Here is an 18,312-nt window from a genome sequence, read left to right on the forward strand (position 1 = left end):
CCAAACACTGATCCATTCACTTTCTATCTCCCTCCCTCCCACTGCTCAGCTGCTGCATAACAGGCCCGGATACTGAATTATCCTCCGCCCAAATGGACACTCCTGTGAGTGAGCGCGAGGGAGGCGAGTCTGTTTTCTCTACAGCTGCGGAACTGAAACAGAAGTGGAAATCGTGTTTTGAATGTACAGGAAAGGATGCAGGAAGGAAGATGGAGCCAATCAATAGAGGTGAGCTGCATGTGTGGACTCTTCTCTCTGTTTATAAGTGTTTTTAAAACTCCCACATCTCTCTCTTTTCCACCTTTCTCTCGTTACCCCACTTCCTCTCTCTTCCGCTCTGTACAAGGCCGCTAAACATAAATATGCATACAGCAGCTGTTACCATGGCGACCCTCACCCACAAACAAGCCCGCGACAAATGCATGGACATTCATTCTCACTCTATACCACTGATCAGGATGCAATCAGACACAGGTTACCTCTAACACGAGTACTTAAACTAATGAAGATAATAACAATGTACAGCTTAAGTATATCTGAATTGGAATATCTGAACTCCAAAATATGAAACCTAGTTAAATACATGAGATGATATAAAATCCATAATGAACAACACAGAACTGAACTTAACTCTCTGAACCAATCTAATGTTACAGGGAAATAAAGGAAAAATAATCAAATTCAGTCTATTACAACCATGCAAGTACAGGCATTGTTTTGTCTGACATTCAGATAACAGTGTTAACACCAAGACTGTAAGCAGACTATGGGCTCCACCTTGTGGAAGTAGTCTACAGTGTCAGTTATATCAAACCAGTATTTATGTGCATTTATAAAAGTGATAGATCAGAAAAGATCTTACCAAGGAGTATCATATTCATATGTATCAGACAGTCAAAAGGCAAATAAAAGGTATTATTTGATGCATGCTGCACACAGTGACCCTGTACATCCCTGATATTAGAATCAATCCTGGCATGACTGGATCACAGCGACCCAAATGTGTCCCAAATGACCACTTCTCATCGGATCTCACTTCCCTGCCTTATTTGCACACATCACATCACAAAAATATACAAGTAAATAAGCACAGGAACATGAACAGAAATGAGAGGAGTTAAAACAATGGGCAGTTAACAAAATGACACGTCCTCGCTCACAGCAGCCTTATTTCAATGAACTGTCGTTAAAACACACGGCGTATTTCACGTTTGTAAATGTCTGAACACAGTTCAGCGAGTTTGTAATTCCCAACTGGAATCACCAATTGGTTCGGATCAGATTATTTAATTGCTCCAGCTGGTTGAGCTCTGATTCTGTGGGTCTGATGTGTGTCAGAAGTTACACGAGATAAACTAAAAGAAAAAGGATAAACCTCCAAAAATGAGGAATCTGCTGTAACGTTACGGTAACGCAGGGAAGCAGAGGTCAGATACGAACACAGGAACGTGAAGCTGCATTTATATTTATTACTTATTCATAGTAGGTCAGCTGTGTAAGAGGTCTTCCAATGTGACCCAGGAAACCTTATATACGTCGTCGTTCTACTCATATCTGAGTATTCGTGACCTTTTTCATGAAGTTTCTCCATTCATAGCGGTTTTGAGCTTTGATGTAGCAGCTAAGAAATGTATTTCTTTGTGAGAGTTGTAATTCCATCTGTTCAGCGGAGTGTTCGTCTTCCTCTGCTTCTTTTTCCTTCCACTTTACCAAACATAATCAGCTTTTCCAGATTGTCTCCTTCATGCCTGGCAATGTGACCAAAATTTTGCAGTTTTTGTTTTGCAACCACTTTGAAGAGATTCTTTTTTTTTTCCAATTTCAAGCAGGACATTCTCGTTGGTCCTTTTGGCTGTCCAAGGAAGGCACAGAAGCTTTCATCAACATCACATCTCAAATGCTTAAAGTTTTCTCCGATCTGCAGCATTGATAGCCCAAGTTTCGCATGCATATGTTGCAATCGGGAAAATCAAGGCGGAGACCAGTCTGATCTTTGTTCTTTTGCTGATGCGTCTGTCCTTCCATATCTTGTTCATAGCAGACATTGATGATTTTGCCATTGCAAGTCTGCGTTTTATCTCAGTGGAACAACCACCGTGGTTCGATATCATTGACCCAAGGTAATTGAAATGGTCGATTACTTCAATTGCGTCGTTTCCTGCATGCATGGATGGGTTCTCTTCACATTGGTTGACAATCATCACCTTTGTCTTGCTTACATTTAGAAAGAGGCCAAACTTTTCACTCTCTACTTTTACTCTTTCAATCAGATTCTCCAGTTCATTTGCAGTACTTGCTAACAGAGTAGTGTCATCAGCATATCATATCATTAATTGTTCTGCCTCTGACTGATATTCCTTACATACACAAACAAGCTAAAAAAAAAAAAAAAATGGCCACATGCGTCCCAGACCACCTCCAAATGTGGCCTCATCAGATCGGATCTCAATGCATCCTGGGTGTGTTCACTGATGTACTTTTAACTGTACACTCCAATCACACCAGGAAGTATCAGGTGTGCAGACGGACTACTCAAAACAGATTAAAATCTGTGTTAATAAAGCTGGAATGCATTAAAGGTGTTTTTAGGTTTTCAAATATCATCAAAGCATTCCAAGCAAAATGTAATAAATTAACAACAAGCATTAAGATGAATGTTTAATGTGAGAACGCCTCTAGAGTCAGTGCTGTCCTCATTCACTCTCTGAGCCTCCTCTCTTTGTTCATGAAGCCTTTGTGTAGCCAGTGTTTTAGGCAGAGTAATGATATGGCTTGCAGAGAGCAAAAATGGATGTTAATAAAAGACAATGTAGTGATGTTGCGGGGACGTTATCTGTTTTAATGTCAACCAAGGACAGATACTCACAATCAGGATGCAAAGTAATTATCCAAAAGAATTAATGACACTCAGACACTCCATTTGAGATAAGAAAGTCCTTTAGGAAATCTCAGGACTACTGGATGCAGGCTACGTATCCAATTTCAAGACTCGTATCATTCCTCTTTTAATATAACCTCAAGGATTAAGAGAGTTAAGAAGAGCATCATCTCATGTCCCAAACCCTCCATGTATATACACTAAGATAAAATCCTCCCACTTTTCATCCACTACTTTTACACTGAACACTTACACTTTGAATAATTAGCAGATTCCAGACTTACAGAAGTATTTGAGTGTCTCTTCGATCTGCTCGGTGGTCAGGTCAAGCCTGGTGTCCGGGGCAACCAGCGGCGTGTGGAGCCAGTCATCGTTGTCGTAGCCGTAGACGGTGTCAGCCCGCAACCGGTACACCGGCAACTGCTCCTCCAGAAGACTGATGATCTCGAACTCTGGCAGGTCGGTACTGTTGCACACATCTGAACAACACAGAGAGGAAGAGGAGGGCACAATATTTTATTTGTGTCTGAACTCACCCCTAATTAGACCCCTGAAGGTCGAGATTTTCTTGGTTGATATCAATACTGATCATACAGCATTCAGTTTTAACATTACATTTTTATAATTTGATCTGACAGAAGCTTTATTTTCATCAGCTGCAACATTAAAATGATACCAACACACTAACACAAAACAACAGCATAAAAATCCCTTTTTTTTAATTTTACAGGCGGTATTTCTCTGAAAAACAAGTACTTTTACTTTTAATACGAATACAATTTGTAGCTTTTATGTATTTTTACTTTAACCCATAGTGCAGGACTTTTACTTATAAGTGATAGTTTGTTACAGTGAAGCCAAACAACTTCAAAGAATGCAGATGAATCCAATCACTGCAGGGTGAATCTCTGTATTTCACTAAAAACAGACTTGTTAAATCTGGTGTCTGGTGAGACATTCCCGCACTGGTGGATGAATGCATACTGGGCATGCTCCAAAGGCAGCTAACTTACAGTTTAACAAATGTTATCTGACCGAACGGATCAAATTCTGATAGTGAAACTTGTCGCAGGGTTGTGACGCCTTTTCACTTTAATTCATCCGCCATTTACCCACAATTAATGCAACATTTCACAGCCGCAACAGTAACGACAGAGTAGATGGAGCCTATTACAAAAGTACATGTTAACTGGGTTTCTTTAATTACTCTCACTGGCAAAAGTAGGAGACAAAAGTTCTTCACTGCAGGTTTAAGTACGATTTTGAAATCAGGACTCCCAACAGGGTATCTTCACACACTGGTTTCACTACTTTAACTTACAGCAGGTAAAGGATTTGAATGCTTCTTGTATCTGTGAATGTAAGGCTACTTGGATTGGGAGTACCTGTGCTTGTAAAATGACACCATTTTTTGAGGCAGCACTATTTTATGGATAACACTATTAAAAAAAAAGAAGTTACATCTTGCAAACTATACTAAATTTCTTTTATAGTGTGAAAAAAAACAAACATTTAAAAACCCATAATAAACAGAATCAAAGCCTCTTATCTTAATTCCTAAAAACACACACGCACCTGTGATGGTCTCAGCGTCCCTGCAGTCGGGGGCCGCCAGGTGTGTCTCCGGCTGGCTGTACTCGCCCTCCGCTACATACTGCTCCTCGTCTGTGTGCCGCTGATTGGGGTCCGGGTCCGGGTCCGGGTCCGGATCCAGGTCTGGGTCCAGGGGCAGGGAGGGGCCTGGGGAGGCCAGCTTGGCTCACCTCTCACTGGTGGAGAGAGACGGAGGCCATGGGCCGCTGGAGCTGGAGCTCCACTGAGTTAGCAGGGCCACCGGACAGACGAGAGACAGCGGTGACAGACACCTGGAGGGGTCAGAGGACAGGATGGAGGGAAGCAGACACCTTTAAGGAGTCGTACATACGGCTGTAATCCAAAGTCCACACTAATCAATGCGTTTCTCTCCTTCCCTACAGAGTCTTTAACTTCAAACGCTGACTCTGCAGTGTGCTGCCTGCCAGCTAGCTGCATACATCACAGCCTATCCACTGCAAACACCACTTCTCATCTGTCGGGAAACCAATATGAAGGCAGATGGGGTCTACGAGTACTTCTTAATGATAACATTATATAGAGAGAGTGTTCTACTTAACTGATCCAGCTACGGGAAATCGCAGGGAGAAATCTTTTAACCGCTAGCCTACTCTGTATCCCACTTCTCCTGAACTCCCTGTCACTTAAGAAGGACCTTCCTCACAGTCGCAGACAGTACTGTGATCTCAACTTCTTTTTCTGAAGTAAATACACCACTGCTCATGCACAGTGACCTCTTGGTCTCACTGCGGGAATCAGTGTGTCGCTGCAGAGGAACAGCAGGTTGCTGTCAGTAAACACGGCACAGATTGAGCTCATGAAATCCACCTGAGTGTCAGATCAGACAGCGAGCGCTGTCGTTTGGGGAGCAGAATAAAAATAGAAACAGAAAAAAAGGTCTCCATGCTCGAGTGTTCGTGTGAGCCAGTTGCATGAAGAGGTGGTTCGCCTCCGTAGTTGCGTAAGAAAACCGACATCTGGTGATAGATGAGTGCATCTTTGGCACAACCTCTGTCCTCTGTGTGGCCGACACTACAACCTTGGGACGTCTTTCCTGTTGCAGCGGTCTGATTGCTGAACTCACACTGGCTGTTGGACCAACGTTTCGGAGAAAAATTGGCTTCAAAAACACTTTTCAAATTACATAATCTGAGGGTGAAATATGATTTCAAACTGTTATTGTGCACAAGCGGATTTGGGATTAAAAGTCGTGCAGTCTGACACATCACACACATACAGATCACTGGCCCCAACCAACTGAACCATTTACTGTATGTCAACTTGTGAAAACTCTTCCTCCTCAGGTTAGGAACAAAAGAATGAGTAAGATAGTTATTAAAAGCAATGTCTTTATGTTTAATATTTCCATATTGTTGTAATCAAACACTGAGGAGAGAGAAACCTGAAGTAAAACAAGGGTGCAGTAACAGTAACATGTCTTACAAAGCATATAAACATGACCTGTAGTCTGAAATATTACAACTGTCCTGCAGTAAATGCTGGGAGCTGCTAGTGCAGGTGGTAAATAGGCCATGGGTCATTCATGCATGTGGCATAAACGATGTTATTTGAATGCTGTCTGAGGGTGTGGCTTCATCTCCATCAGCGGGTCGGGTCGCGTCACGGATGCGAATCTGGGTTTTTCATACATCGTGTCCTCTTAGCGACACAGAAAGAGGCTGATCATCGGACCTTATGATGCATGACATCGCTGTTAAAATCGTTTATGAGGCTTATACTCACGCTCAAAGTAGACTGATCCACGTGTGTTGTCAAAAAAACAATCCGAGAGGGACTTCGGTGCAGTCGACTGACTCTGCAGGGAGGGAATCGGCGGATGCTGCAAAATGCTCCTTGGATGATCAGTGTCAGTCAGACAGTGTGTGTGTGTGTGTGTGTGTGTGTGTGTGTGTGTGTGTGTGTGTGTGTGTGTGTGTGTGTGTGTGTGTGTGTGTGTGCGCGCGCGCGCGTGCGCGCGGAGGCCGGGCGGAGCGCAGTGGTGTCTGTGCGCTCTGGATTGTCTTCGCCGCGCCGACAGCTCTAGATGATCAAGGTCACCTAAGGCTGGTTTCCAAACTCGCTCCTGACCCGGTCCACTTCTCCTTCCCTTCAGCCATCTCCCTCTGTTTCTCCGTGCTCTTTCACTCGCTCCCTGAACGGAGCCTCCCTCATCAGCGTCAAAGCAGGCAGGAGCGGGACAACGGGACTTCTGGCCCAGACCTTCAAAATAAAATCCTTTTTTTTTGCGAGATCATGTTTAGGCTGGATTTTAACAAAAGAACCACCGTGGGACTTTATCTGTTTCCTCATTTTATTATTAAAAAAGGATCAAATATTTTTTTAGAGCATATTTTCATAGCAAGCATTATTGTCGTACATGCCTGAATGTATGTAGAGGGTTATCAAAGGATACATCATATTACCAAAATTACAGAGTATAATGGACAAACATGTCTCAGATCAATCATATTTAAACTTGAAGATTTAAAGGTGTTGCCAATTATGTTGTGTATGTATAGATATAGTTATTTTTTATGCAAACCACAAACTTCCATCACTAGTTATTATTTTGTATTCATTTAATTGCGAAAAGGTAGAGTAAGCTTTTTGTGCTTTTAATTTTAGGGCAGCGCTTTATTTCTAGCTGCATCCTGGATCATTTCAATGGACTTGACGGTTTTTCTCCCTGCTGCCTTTCAGACACCCACACCAGGACCCAACCCGTTCTGGACCAGACATCAGTGACGTCACATGCACCCATAACAGGAAGGGGACAGGTTACGAACATGGATGGATCATTTGCCGTTTAGCGGAGATAAAAAAAAAAAAAAAAGTAGAAAAACTGGTTCCGGGTAACTCCATAACAAATAACTGTGTATTATATTTAAATCTATGAGCTTTTAGTGATTTCTTTTATTCAATGTTTAAATTTTGATTTACTCCAATATAGGAAACGCATGATTTATTTATTTTCTAACTAAGAAATTGCTTTCTTCTTCATACAACACAATTGCTCCCACACATGAAATCATCTTTTATCGTTTAATACTAATAATACAGAGATTACCATCAATCTGCACTGCTTCCCTCCCACTTTACAAGCTGGACTGAAGAGAAAGGATCTGTTGTTCTCCAGCAAATAACAAAATAACTCAACCCAAACAGCCACTTCTCTCCCCCACCTGAAAATGCTTTTCTAAATGTATTTTTATCCTCGTCTTCATAAACCGACTGAATGAATGCAAAATGAGAAAAAACTATCAAAACAAAACATTATTTTATTTATTTTCTCACAGTTGTCAGTAGTGAGTTCACAGTCATCTTCTGCTACTCTCGGCTGATTCTTGTTTGTTCTTTAGTGTTGTTAAATTAGAGATTTCTGTTTTTGGTAACAGGGAGGAGTCAGGATTCAAAATCTGTTACAGTACATTACTGTCTACATTATGACATCAGCTCACAAGCATTAGATCACTTGCAGAAGACAGACCTTTTAGTAACACAATGCAATCAGTGTTTAAATCATGTAGCCGATTAATCAATCTTAACAGGACATACACTGGCATGTAGGGCCTGTATGCAGCCAGGCATCACCTGCCACAGACTTCAAACCAGTTGTAATATCTTAAACTTATAACTTGGGATAATGTAAATATAGCAGAACTCTTTTATTTTGTTGGCTGACCAGAACTGTGTGTGTTACATTTGATTTGTAATCATGTATGTAACTATCACAGAGGAATATATCAGTGCAATACATGACATCTTCTGTCCTTGACCTGTAAATTATGTCAGTGAAAGCTCAAAAAGAGTCAAAACAACTGTGGTATAAACCATTTAATCACCTCAGGGCAGAACCATTTAAAAGAAAAATCTATTTGTTTTGGCAAGCAGCTTTCTGTGAGCCTGAAAGGATTCTTTTTCATATAGCTACTGAGATACTCGTGGTGAAATCAGAGGAGAAGACATATCCGGAAGTAATCCTGTCATTTTAAGCAAAGTCCATTGGTTATTTCTTGAATACATACTCCAATAGGGAGTCTTTTCTAGAGATGAGATGAAGCTTTTTGAGGAGCTCCTATTGAAACAGTAGATGGCAGCAGAGGGCCTCTGTGGACAGCATATAAAGTCAATATAAAGCAGAGGTGATCATGTTGCAGGTTTTCTAACATTTAGATATTGTACCTGCATCAACATGGTGACTGGAAACATGTTCAGCAGATGTTTAAATGATTTCCATCATGAACATGATTAAATCCAGTGTATCCCTGCGCGTCAGTGTTGTGCTGTGCGTCTCACACTGGAGCGCGTTCTGTGGGATTTTGTAATGATGCTATGGCCCTGCCCCATAAGTAACGGATACATCACACCGTACGCGCTCCCTGCTGCCATTAATGTGTGCGCCTATCTCTACATCTTGCACCGTGTGGAAAACAACAACAACAGAGGTGACAACAACAACACCGGCGATTTCTTGGATGCGCGTCTTTTCCTCACTTTTTAATTTCTTGAATTGTGGCTTGAACGTGGACACTTTTACAGTCAGTTTTCCGTGCAGCAAGCTGATGCATTTATTTGTCTTGTTTCTCATTATTTCTGGAATATTTGGACAGGAAACCTTTAATTTACCTTTTGGTCGCACGTTTGAGTGTGGATAATTATATCGACTTCTGTGAACCTTCATTTGGAGACACAGTCGGTGCTGCTTGCATAAAGGGGGAGTGTGTCGACGGGAAGATGTTATCAGTTTAGTTTCTTCTGGTCATTTCAGGACTGCTGCTGCTTATGTGGAGAGACTGCACCTAGACTGACCACAGCAGCACATTGGAATTGACAAGTTTACCTCCTGAGCTCCCCACCGCCTCACTGACTTATTGTCTGGGGAGGGGGGGGGGGGGGGGGTTGCAGTCAGCCTTCCGCCTCCTTTCCCCTGGCCGATCCACTTGAAAAGAACCAGTCTCCAATTTGGCCTATCTTTCCGCTTTTAAAACATGAAGTTCGACCAGATCCTCTCTGCCATCGGAGGCTTTGGCAGATACCAGAAAATTTTATACATTTGGATTTGTTTACCTCAGATCCTCCTCGCCTTCCACATGATGGTGAGCATCTTCACCGGGGCCACGCCACCCCATCAGTGCCAGGAGAGCTCGAGCTCAGAAGTCGGGAATCAGTCCTTCATCCCCGGTGCAGTCGCTCTCAACTTCAGCCTCTCGGACTCCCCCTGCTTCTCCTCCGATGTGCTGCTGCTGGGCAACCGGACTGAGCGTGTCCCGTGTGGCCGTGGATGGGTCTACAGCCAGGAGACTTTTCAGAGCACCACGGTCACCGAGGTACAATGATAATGTGGACAAGAAAGATGTTCAATCTGGGTTGAAATACTACTTTGATTATGCATGAACTCACCTTGCTGCATGCAAACAGGTGGATCTTTTCCACATTAGAAATAAGGGATATATAACCTGTTCAATATGAGACTAGGATGCATTCAACCCTGAGAGTATTTACTTAATCTGATTCATAAATTAAGGAATCTAACTGCACCAAAAAAATGAAATAACAATGGCAATATGTTTGCAGATAAACATTGTATCACACATGGCCACACTAACCTGCTAGAGGGCCGTGGGGCAAAACAACCTGCCGGCCCTCATTAACTCCCTGCTCCTCTTTGGCAGTTTATTGTGTGAGCAATCTAATCAAACACAAATTAATTTGGGAATAGCCATTACAAATAAGAGCAATATAACCCAAAATACGTCTTATATATGCCATATTGCATATTCTCCTATTCCCAAACAAGGTTACAGGTTATCATGTTACTATAGAGCAGAGCCGCTCAATTTAAGGGCCAATTTGGCCCCCAGATTCTTTGTTTTGGCCCACCACGGCATTTGACAAGGTTTTTTTCAGTCTGAATTCTTGTTCAAATTGAAGCTTATTAATGCTTTACGTTTTTGACAATGATTTCTGCAAAATATTCAAATTACTAGTAAGCCGATTAATGAGTAACATTTTAATTATTGTGATATTTTATTTTAGATTTAAGTAAATTTGGGGTAAAATATATCACACTTTAATGAAATATAATTTTACATTATGTAAACATTTATTTTTGACCTGCAGCCCTCCATACAGATTCATCTTTAGCCCTTCATAGGAAAGAATTCATGCACCTCTGCTCTAGACCAATTAGCACACAGTGGGCCTTAATCTAATTAGGGTCCTTTAGGGTTTTGAATTTTTCCATCATTGGCCTGTTTTGTCCAGCTGATAATCCTGCAATACTCTACAGCAGAGGTCTTCAACAGGGGGTCCGCAACCCCTAGGGTGTCCGCGGAGGTACTGCAGGGGCTCGTGAAATTTTTGGTTGATTAGACAATTTTTCATATCTCTTTCCCCCAATTTTTTTTCCACAAATTTAAATGTCTTTAGATACACATTAACATGAATCCAACATATTGTAGCGAATGGATAAATGGAGGCAGAAGATGTTATCTTTCAGCCAGAAATGCACACATTCAGCGACACACAGGAGCTCTCTCAAGCTGGACTAAGGTTCACTCACAGTGCCAGACTAGCCTGGACCCGTCCCTCCAAGCCTCCTGCACACAAAGAGGAGGACCCACCCCTATCGCTATAGGTTAACCTGTGTATTATTTGAATAGCTTAGTATTGAATGCACAATAACAAGGTGTGTTTATACATGGCACTAGGCCCAGTTTAATATAAAACACAATTTTATACAATATATATAGTAGGGGGTCCCTGCTCCATCTCTCTATCAGTTTGGGGGTCCTTGGTCTGAAAAACATTGAAGACCCCTGCTCTACAGCATCAATATCCCAGGAGTGGCACAAAAATACAGTCACTATATTCCAGTAACGTGATATTTTTTTTAATCACAAATGATTATCTTGGTTTTTGGTCTTGTGCGCACATGATAAGGATCTTGTAATTAAAGTCGTAATCTTATAATTATCCTGAAGCACAAGTTGACTATGTTGTGGGAACAAGTTATTATTTTGCATTCAGAAAATAATAACTTCTTACCATAAAATATCACCTTACAACACTTTAAAGGCTCCGTAAAACCGCACAAGTAAAGCCTGTTTGAAAACATCTGTCAACTGCACAAGCAGCCATCTATAAATAAGAAATATATGTATGTACAATAGAGTCTTTTTTTGTACATGTACCAGTGGGACCTGGTGTGTAACGAAGCCAGACTGAACAGCATTGGATCGTCCATCTACATGTCCGGCCTGTTGGTGGGGTCTGTGCTGTTTGGAGCCATGGCTGACAGGTAGGCTTTGCAGCTCTTATTCAGCCTGCAGCCCTGAACCTCTGATTCTGTACAGATACAACACAAAACCAGATCCTCAGCATCAAAGCATGGCTGCAGAGCAGACACAGCTGGAGTCCTTGGTGTGTGGTAGTTGTCTGTAAGTAGGGCAGTTTACACATCATGCTGGTTTCGTTCAAGGGCTAAAGATACACGCTGTGGTTTGACTGAAACTCTTCCCTCTTAATTGGAATGACCTTTCCTCATGTTTAGACCTTAAATATCTTTTGAGAAATTGGGTCATTAACAAATTCAGTGTTTCCCACTGGAGGTGATGGCGACATCTTTGAAATAGCAGTTAAATGTTCATGTGATACTACAACTTTCCCTTCTGAAATTTCTCAAGAGCTGTTGGCAGGAGTGGCAAGTTCTTTACTTTTTTTATTCTAGCGCAGCATTTCTCAAGCCACCGTTCTGTTTTTCTTACCAGAGACTAGATTTACTTTCGTGGGACCAAAACATTTGTAATTTTAGAGCTGAAATTGTCTACAAGATTATTGATTAAGACACAGTTGCGGGCAAGTGTAGATGAGACAGCCTGAATATATCATTTAATAAGATAGCAACGTCAGTCACCAGACGCAGTAGGTCCAGTCACCATAGTGAAAGAAGAGGAATATTGGAGGAAGTAGAATTGGGAAACCTGCACTTCTCCTTTGTTGAGGAAGGTCCATGAGCTGGTTGTCAGCATGTTGACATTTTGGCTATGACGGTTTGTCTTTCTGGTGCAGAGGCTGCTGTGTCAGGATGTATCGTCTTGGGTCTAATGGGCATCAAAGAGGGAACCGGAAATGGTTCAACAATACTTTACCTCCAGGTCTGCCCTGAAAAGATGGTTGTGGCAGAAACTCTGTTCACATGAATGTTCAGCGACCAGCAGGGGTAGCTAAGTGCAGTGACGTTGAAGTCAATCTAACAATGGCAGCAGTTTTAGAGCTGGATGAAGCGATACAAACAGTTGCACCAACACTAGCAAATATTGAGGAAAAGAAGGAGCAAAACAAATGCCTAAAATTAATTTTTAAAAGTCTTCAATGGTCATTTAGTGACATGGTGTTGCACTGTTCTCCCATTGATGGAGGGTTAATGATGTTTACAGCTTGTTTAATTACAGCACCTAAAATATGTCAGATGGTTTAACCAATGCCGATTGATTAAAGGCTGCTCCAATACTTTCCAAATTAACCCGAGGTCTAGACCCGGTAGGTTGCAATGACTGGAAACAATCACCAATGGAGCGTGATCAGACCCGATCTATTCACAATGTATATTTGGCTCCATTAATAGGCTACATTGTGCCCCCAGAACAGACTTAGCTTATCAGTGTAGTTGGCAGAGCCGCATCGCTGCTCAGCTGGTTGTTCTGTTGCCTCCTGGCAGCAGCACACCTGTAAACATCTGGTTTCTGAAAGTCGCACCTCCTACAACCAGGTAATAAATCATGAGATTTATTCCCCTTTGTTTTCACATGAGAATTTTCTGCCTTTTTCTGTCAGCTGGCACTTTTCATGACACTTTCATTACCAAACTTATCAGAAGTCATCTGCACATCTGTCTAACTGAGATTTATTCATGGTTCAAACCTGTTTTCACGTTGAGGGAAAACTCGTGTTCATCTCCTCTCTCTGTTCAAGGTACGGCCGGCGTTTCGTCCTGCTGCTGTCCATCGCTCTCCAGACTGTGTTCGGAGTCGCTGTAGCTTTTGCACCCAACTTTCCAGTCTACGTGATTCTTCGCTTCGTAGTTGGCACCACAATATCTGGAGTCATCATCAATGCTTTTGTACTTGGTATTACCCAAACACACACGCACTCAAACACAAACATAATGATGATTTGAGATCATTGCAGGAATGATATCGATGTTTGATATCTGCCTACCAGCACCTCTAAAGTCACAGATTTTTAAGTTATGTGTTATTGCCTGGTTTCCAGAAAGTCACTACATCTGGCCAATGAACAATTCCACACATACCTAAACCTGCACAACCTCATACAGTCATTTTTACACTTCTTTTTTCACAAGAGCTAGGTCTGCCAGTCTTTTAGAGCTTTACTGCTAAACTAAGCTAACTGGTTGTTGGCTGTAGCCAATCGGACTCTCAGCAAAAAAGTGAATAACTGAAATGACAAACAATTGACAATTTGGAGACACGTATTTTGTACTGGATCGCAAGGACATGTGGGTGTCAATGAAAACGTAATAGGCGGGCTATATATTATAGGAAGATTGAATGCAGAGAGAAGGAACAGATGTTAGCAGCAGATGTAGCGTCAGTCATCTCATTTTCACTTATTAGTCAGATACTACATTTTTATATAGTTTCTTGTCTCTGCAAAACCCCTGCCACATTTTCCCCTTCCTGAAAGCTCCAAACCACCACCTCAGTTGAACCAAATACCCATGATCCTCCTCTCCTCTCCTCTCCTCTCCTCTCCTCTCCTCTCCTCTCCTCTCCTCTCCTCTCCTCTCCTCTCCTCTCCTCTCCTCTCCTCTCCTCTGTTTTCCCTCTAAAAGGCACTGAGTGGACGTGCACCAAGAGACGCATGCTGGCCGGTATCATCACAGACTATGCCTTTGGCCTGGGTTACATGCTGCTAGCAGGGGTCGCATATCTGATCCGCGACTGGAGAAAATTGCAACTGGCGATATCAGCCCCGGGATTCCTGCTCATCTTCTATATATGGTGAGAAATTCAACTGGCATCTGAACATTAGATCCACTGTGCATTCATACATGAGTACATGAATGCCTTCTTTGTGATGCTCATTTCCCCCTCTGGCCTTATTTCTCTCTGTCACTCTCCCTTGCCTCTGTCCACTCTTGCTCCCCTGTTCTCTCTCTATCTCCTGCCAGGGTGCTCCCCCAGTCTGCCAGGTGGTTGTTGGCCAACGACAGGAGAGAGGAGGCCATCACACTCCTCCGCAAAGCAGCGCTCATCAACGGCCGGGTCTTACCTCCCGCCGTACAGGTGTGTCTCTCTGCATCTTACACTGTCATGATAGTTTTTGTCTGCAGCATGCTGCCTTGAAAAGTATTTTTTTGTGAATGTCAAAAAAAATCCCATAATAAGAAGCAAACCAAATAGGTGAGTCGGACTCTCACTTTCCAACAACTTGCGAGTCTGTGGTACTCTTCTCCAAGCCCGCCAGCGGCAGCCACAGCCGGAGACATAATGTTTCTAGGGGGTCTGTCCATCCTCCGTCCGTCCGCCCGACCGTCCTGTTCTCCTCATTGCAATATCTCCAGAATGCTTTCAGGGATATGGTTCAACTTTGGCACCAATGTTGGATGAACTGATTAGATTTTGGCTGTCAAAGGTCACTGTATACATAACTTTATCCATAACTCGACAATTCTGTCTCTAACTGGAATCTCTCTCGATAAAAAGTGAGCTGAGAGGATTGATACCACTCTCACATCTGTATAGTTGATATGACGATTACACCAGAAGACAGTTAGCTCAGCTCCAAATAAATGTCCTTCCCAACTATCCCGGACACACATGTAGTTTAGAGATCACTAGAACAGTGGGTTGCTGTATTTTTTTGTAAATGGTACTCAACAGGTGTAACTAGTATATTTGTAAGGGACTATTTTTAATTAGTGGGACTGAGTCGACCACATACTATGTTCAATTATGAAGTAATGTCATCCAGTGCAATGATGTGGATTTTTTTTCTAAACAGCTTTTAAACAACAATGTTGATCTATGACAATGAGGATTAAACAGACTCCGGCTTGTTGGTTTTGGTCTTTAATAAGATCTGCTCTGTATCCTGCACATCAGGTAGAGAAGTGTGACATTTTTGGTGGAGGGAAGCGAAGGCACACGGCAGTGGATCTTGTGCGGACACCTCAGATGAGAAAGAGAGCGATCATCTTGTTCTACATCTGGTGAGTCTTTTAATCATTTCGGTGTCATTTTAACAGAAGCGACAAATCAAATTCTCTCCTCCTTTCCTCATCCTCTGTCTCTCTCTTTAAATTCTGTTTGCACTCCCAGGTTTGTGAATGTGCTGGTATATTATGGCTTCTCACTGGGCGTATCCAGGCTGGGGTCAGACCTCTACCTGACCCAGTTTGTGTTCGGGTTGGTTGAGATCCCGGCTCGTTCCCTGGTGCTCGTCGTCCTGCCCTGCAGCCGCAGATTCTCCCAGAGTGGCTTCCTGGCTGTCGGTGGGCTCGCCTGCCTTCTAATGGTCGCTGTCCCTGCTGGTAGGATGTGACTCTGTGTGTCTGTTCTGACAGGAAGTTGAACTTTCTGCAAAACTTAAGACGTATAGTAATGTATTTGATCACTCAGATAATTCTCTTCCTTCTTTCTTCAGATCATCCCAACGTCCTCACTGGTCTCGCCATGGTCGGGAAGTTTGGTATAACCGCTTCCTTTGCTGTGATCTATGTATACACGGCTGAGATATTCCCCACTGTGTTAAGGTAAGACTTGTGAGTTTTACTATATTATTTTCAAATCTTCTCAAATACCTGAAGTTGTTTATTCCCCCTGGTGTACCTACAGGCAAACAGGAATAGGAGTATCCAGCATGTTTGCGAGGATGGGCGGTGTGTTAGCACCCATCATCAACATGCTGGATAACCACAGCCCTACTACACCCCTCGTTATCTTCGGCATCACACCGTTACTGGGTGCCATCTTAGCCCTGGCGCTGCCCGAGACTGCCGACAGACCTCTTCCCGACACAGTGGAGGAAGTGGAGAACTGGGACATCAGGTACCAAGATGTAACATAGCAGGATGGGACTTTAATTTTATAGATGTTCGGTCAGATTGGTGAGGAAAGTACAATTTGAGACGAATTCAAATATATGTTCTTCGTCCTAGAAAGCAGAAAAGTGCCTGCTTGTGTGCAAAATAAAAGACATACAGTTGGAAAGGAATAATTTTCTTGAATTTTTTTCACACTTTGGCTCGCTGTGCACCAGCTGTTATCACAGTTACTGCATATTATGACGTCTAAATAGATTTCTTTTTTGTGTTTGGTCTCCTGCAGGACGCCTCCCACCAAGGACCACCCTGACATGTGTGAGGATGTTAGCCAATCAGTTGGCAGCATAGACAAGCAGGAGCTGCGACATCTAGCAAGCCTGACCTAACATTGTGTTCCATCGTTCACACGTTTTACAGGCACAGGTTTGATACCAGACTCATTACTTACCATAAGACCCTCTATGCAATTCCATGTCAGCATGTGATTTTGAGCTCTACGCATGAAAGCCAAACATGTTCGACATTAGCACGCAGGTGCAGACACGCACAAAGCAGGCATTCAGTTCTCCTGCAAAGGCCAATAAGCGGCCTACTGTTTGCAGGTAAAAACCGGCAGTCAGAAATAGACGTTTACACCTCTACTCCAAGTTTGAGAGGTGGTTTCATGTATTTTAGAAATGTTGGGAAACAGGATAAATAGTTTCCCTTAGGACTTTCCAGACGCACAGCTCTTATATTTCTATACATTAATACAGTAAATCTGGAGGCCACAACTTTCTAAAACTGATTTGAAGATTCCACAAGAGGATTTAGCAGATTGCTACGTCCTCTCTAATGCAGTACTCACAGTCCTGTCGAGCAGCTATTTTTGGAATATCTTACTTTTCAGGACTGGAGGGTTTATTCGACTTTGTGAATTTCATAAAAACACTTATATCATATTTTTGTATAAAAGTGGATCACATCTTTCTGAAATATGTTTGTCGGATCTTAATGCTGTATTGCAAGCAACTGCCTCATCTTCTCTTTTATGGTCTCCAGCCAAGATAAATGAATCTAGACCAGTGAGATTGCATGCACTATTTACCTTTGTTATGCCTAATGTCGCCTTTTGTTGGACGACTGTAGTTAACTTATCATTTTGTATGGAAAAATATGGGATGTTATTGGGATCAGCATGTGACGAGATACCTGATTTTATCATTGTTTGTAGAGGTTTGTTCTCATTTTCTTACACCGAATTATACTCAAATGTAAGTCGACTGTGGCTGTGATGCTGACTTGGATTAAGAAATACAAGTGTTTAAGGGTTGTTATTGTTTGTATGAATTCATGGTACATTGAAGAAATTCCAGGTATATGTCAGAGGCACAAGTCATGTACTGTATCCTAAGTTACTTTAGGGTTGTGATGTTACTCAGGCCAAAAGATATTGATTTTTCAAAGTCTGTTATTGCTATAGCAAAGAAGTCTAAGGCCAGTGTGATTTGAATGCTGAAAATATGAATGTGAAAGTGTAACTTGTTATTTCACTGCATGAATTTGAGAGAGCATACCTTACTGCTGGCCGCAGCATGTCATTATACCAGAAATGTCACTGCAAATGGAAAACTTTTCCATTTTGTTATTGCAATGAATCCTTGTCCAGTGCATTTGAATGCAACAATTTTCTGAAGAAACAAGTGGAAATGTGTCACAGAATGTCTGAATGAAAGGAAGGGATTGTGCATATGTACATCCAGCAATAAAGTTGTTTAAAAAAAAAAGGTGG

The 18,312-nt window shown here is 42.2% G+C and overlaps 1 protein-coding gene across 1 annotated transcript; it reads left to right on the plus strand.

The window, feature by feature from the left end:
- The first annotated feature begins 8,795 nt into the window (after positions 1–8,795).
- LOC138634531 (solute carrier family 22 member 13) lies at positions 8,796–18,299 on the plus strand. The gene is made up of 10 exons (XM_069721517.1): positions 8,796–9,798; positions 11,668–11,771; positions 13,445–13,599; positions 14,328–14,496; positions 14,667–14,781; positions 15,601–15,707; positions 15,817–16,028; positions 16,142–16,250; positions 16,333–16,545; positions 16,825–18,299. The coding sequence occupies exons 1-10, from the start codon at positions 9,460–9,462 to the stop codon at positions 16,925–16,927; spliced, it is 1,626 nt and encodes a 541-aa protein (XP_069577618.1). The 5' UTR covers positions 8,796–9,459; the 3' UTR covers positions 16,928–18,299.
- Positions 18,300–18,312: the final 13 nt, after the last annotated feature.

Source organism: Brachyistius frenatus, unplaced genomic scaffold, assembly GCF_029030835.1.
Source record: "Brachyistius frenatus isolate BFR_SWC_R1_liver_20210118 unplaced genomic scaffold, ASM2903083v1 Contig_266, whole genome shotgun sequence".
Classification (NCBI taxonomy): Eukaryota; Metazoa; Chordata; class Actinopteri; family Embiotocidae; genus Brachyistius; species Brachyistius frenatus.

What these genes read in the sequence shown, in the direction of transcription:
- LOC138634531 (XM_069721517.1), top strand. Translation starts at nt 9,460, where the DNA reads ATGAAGTTCGACCAGATCCTCTCTGCCATCGGAGGCTTTGGCAGATAC. An exon ending in ATCATCTTGTTCTACATCTG is followed by an intron (nt 15,708 to 15,816) that starts GTGAGTCTTTTA and finishes TTGCACTCCCAG; the next exon opens with GTTTGTGAATGTGCTGGTAT. An exon ending in AATGGTCGCTGTCCCTGCTG is followed by an intron (nt 16,029 to 16,141) that starts GTAGGATGTGAC and finishes TTCTTTCTTCAG; the next exon opens with ATCATCCCAACGTCCTCACT.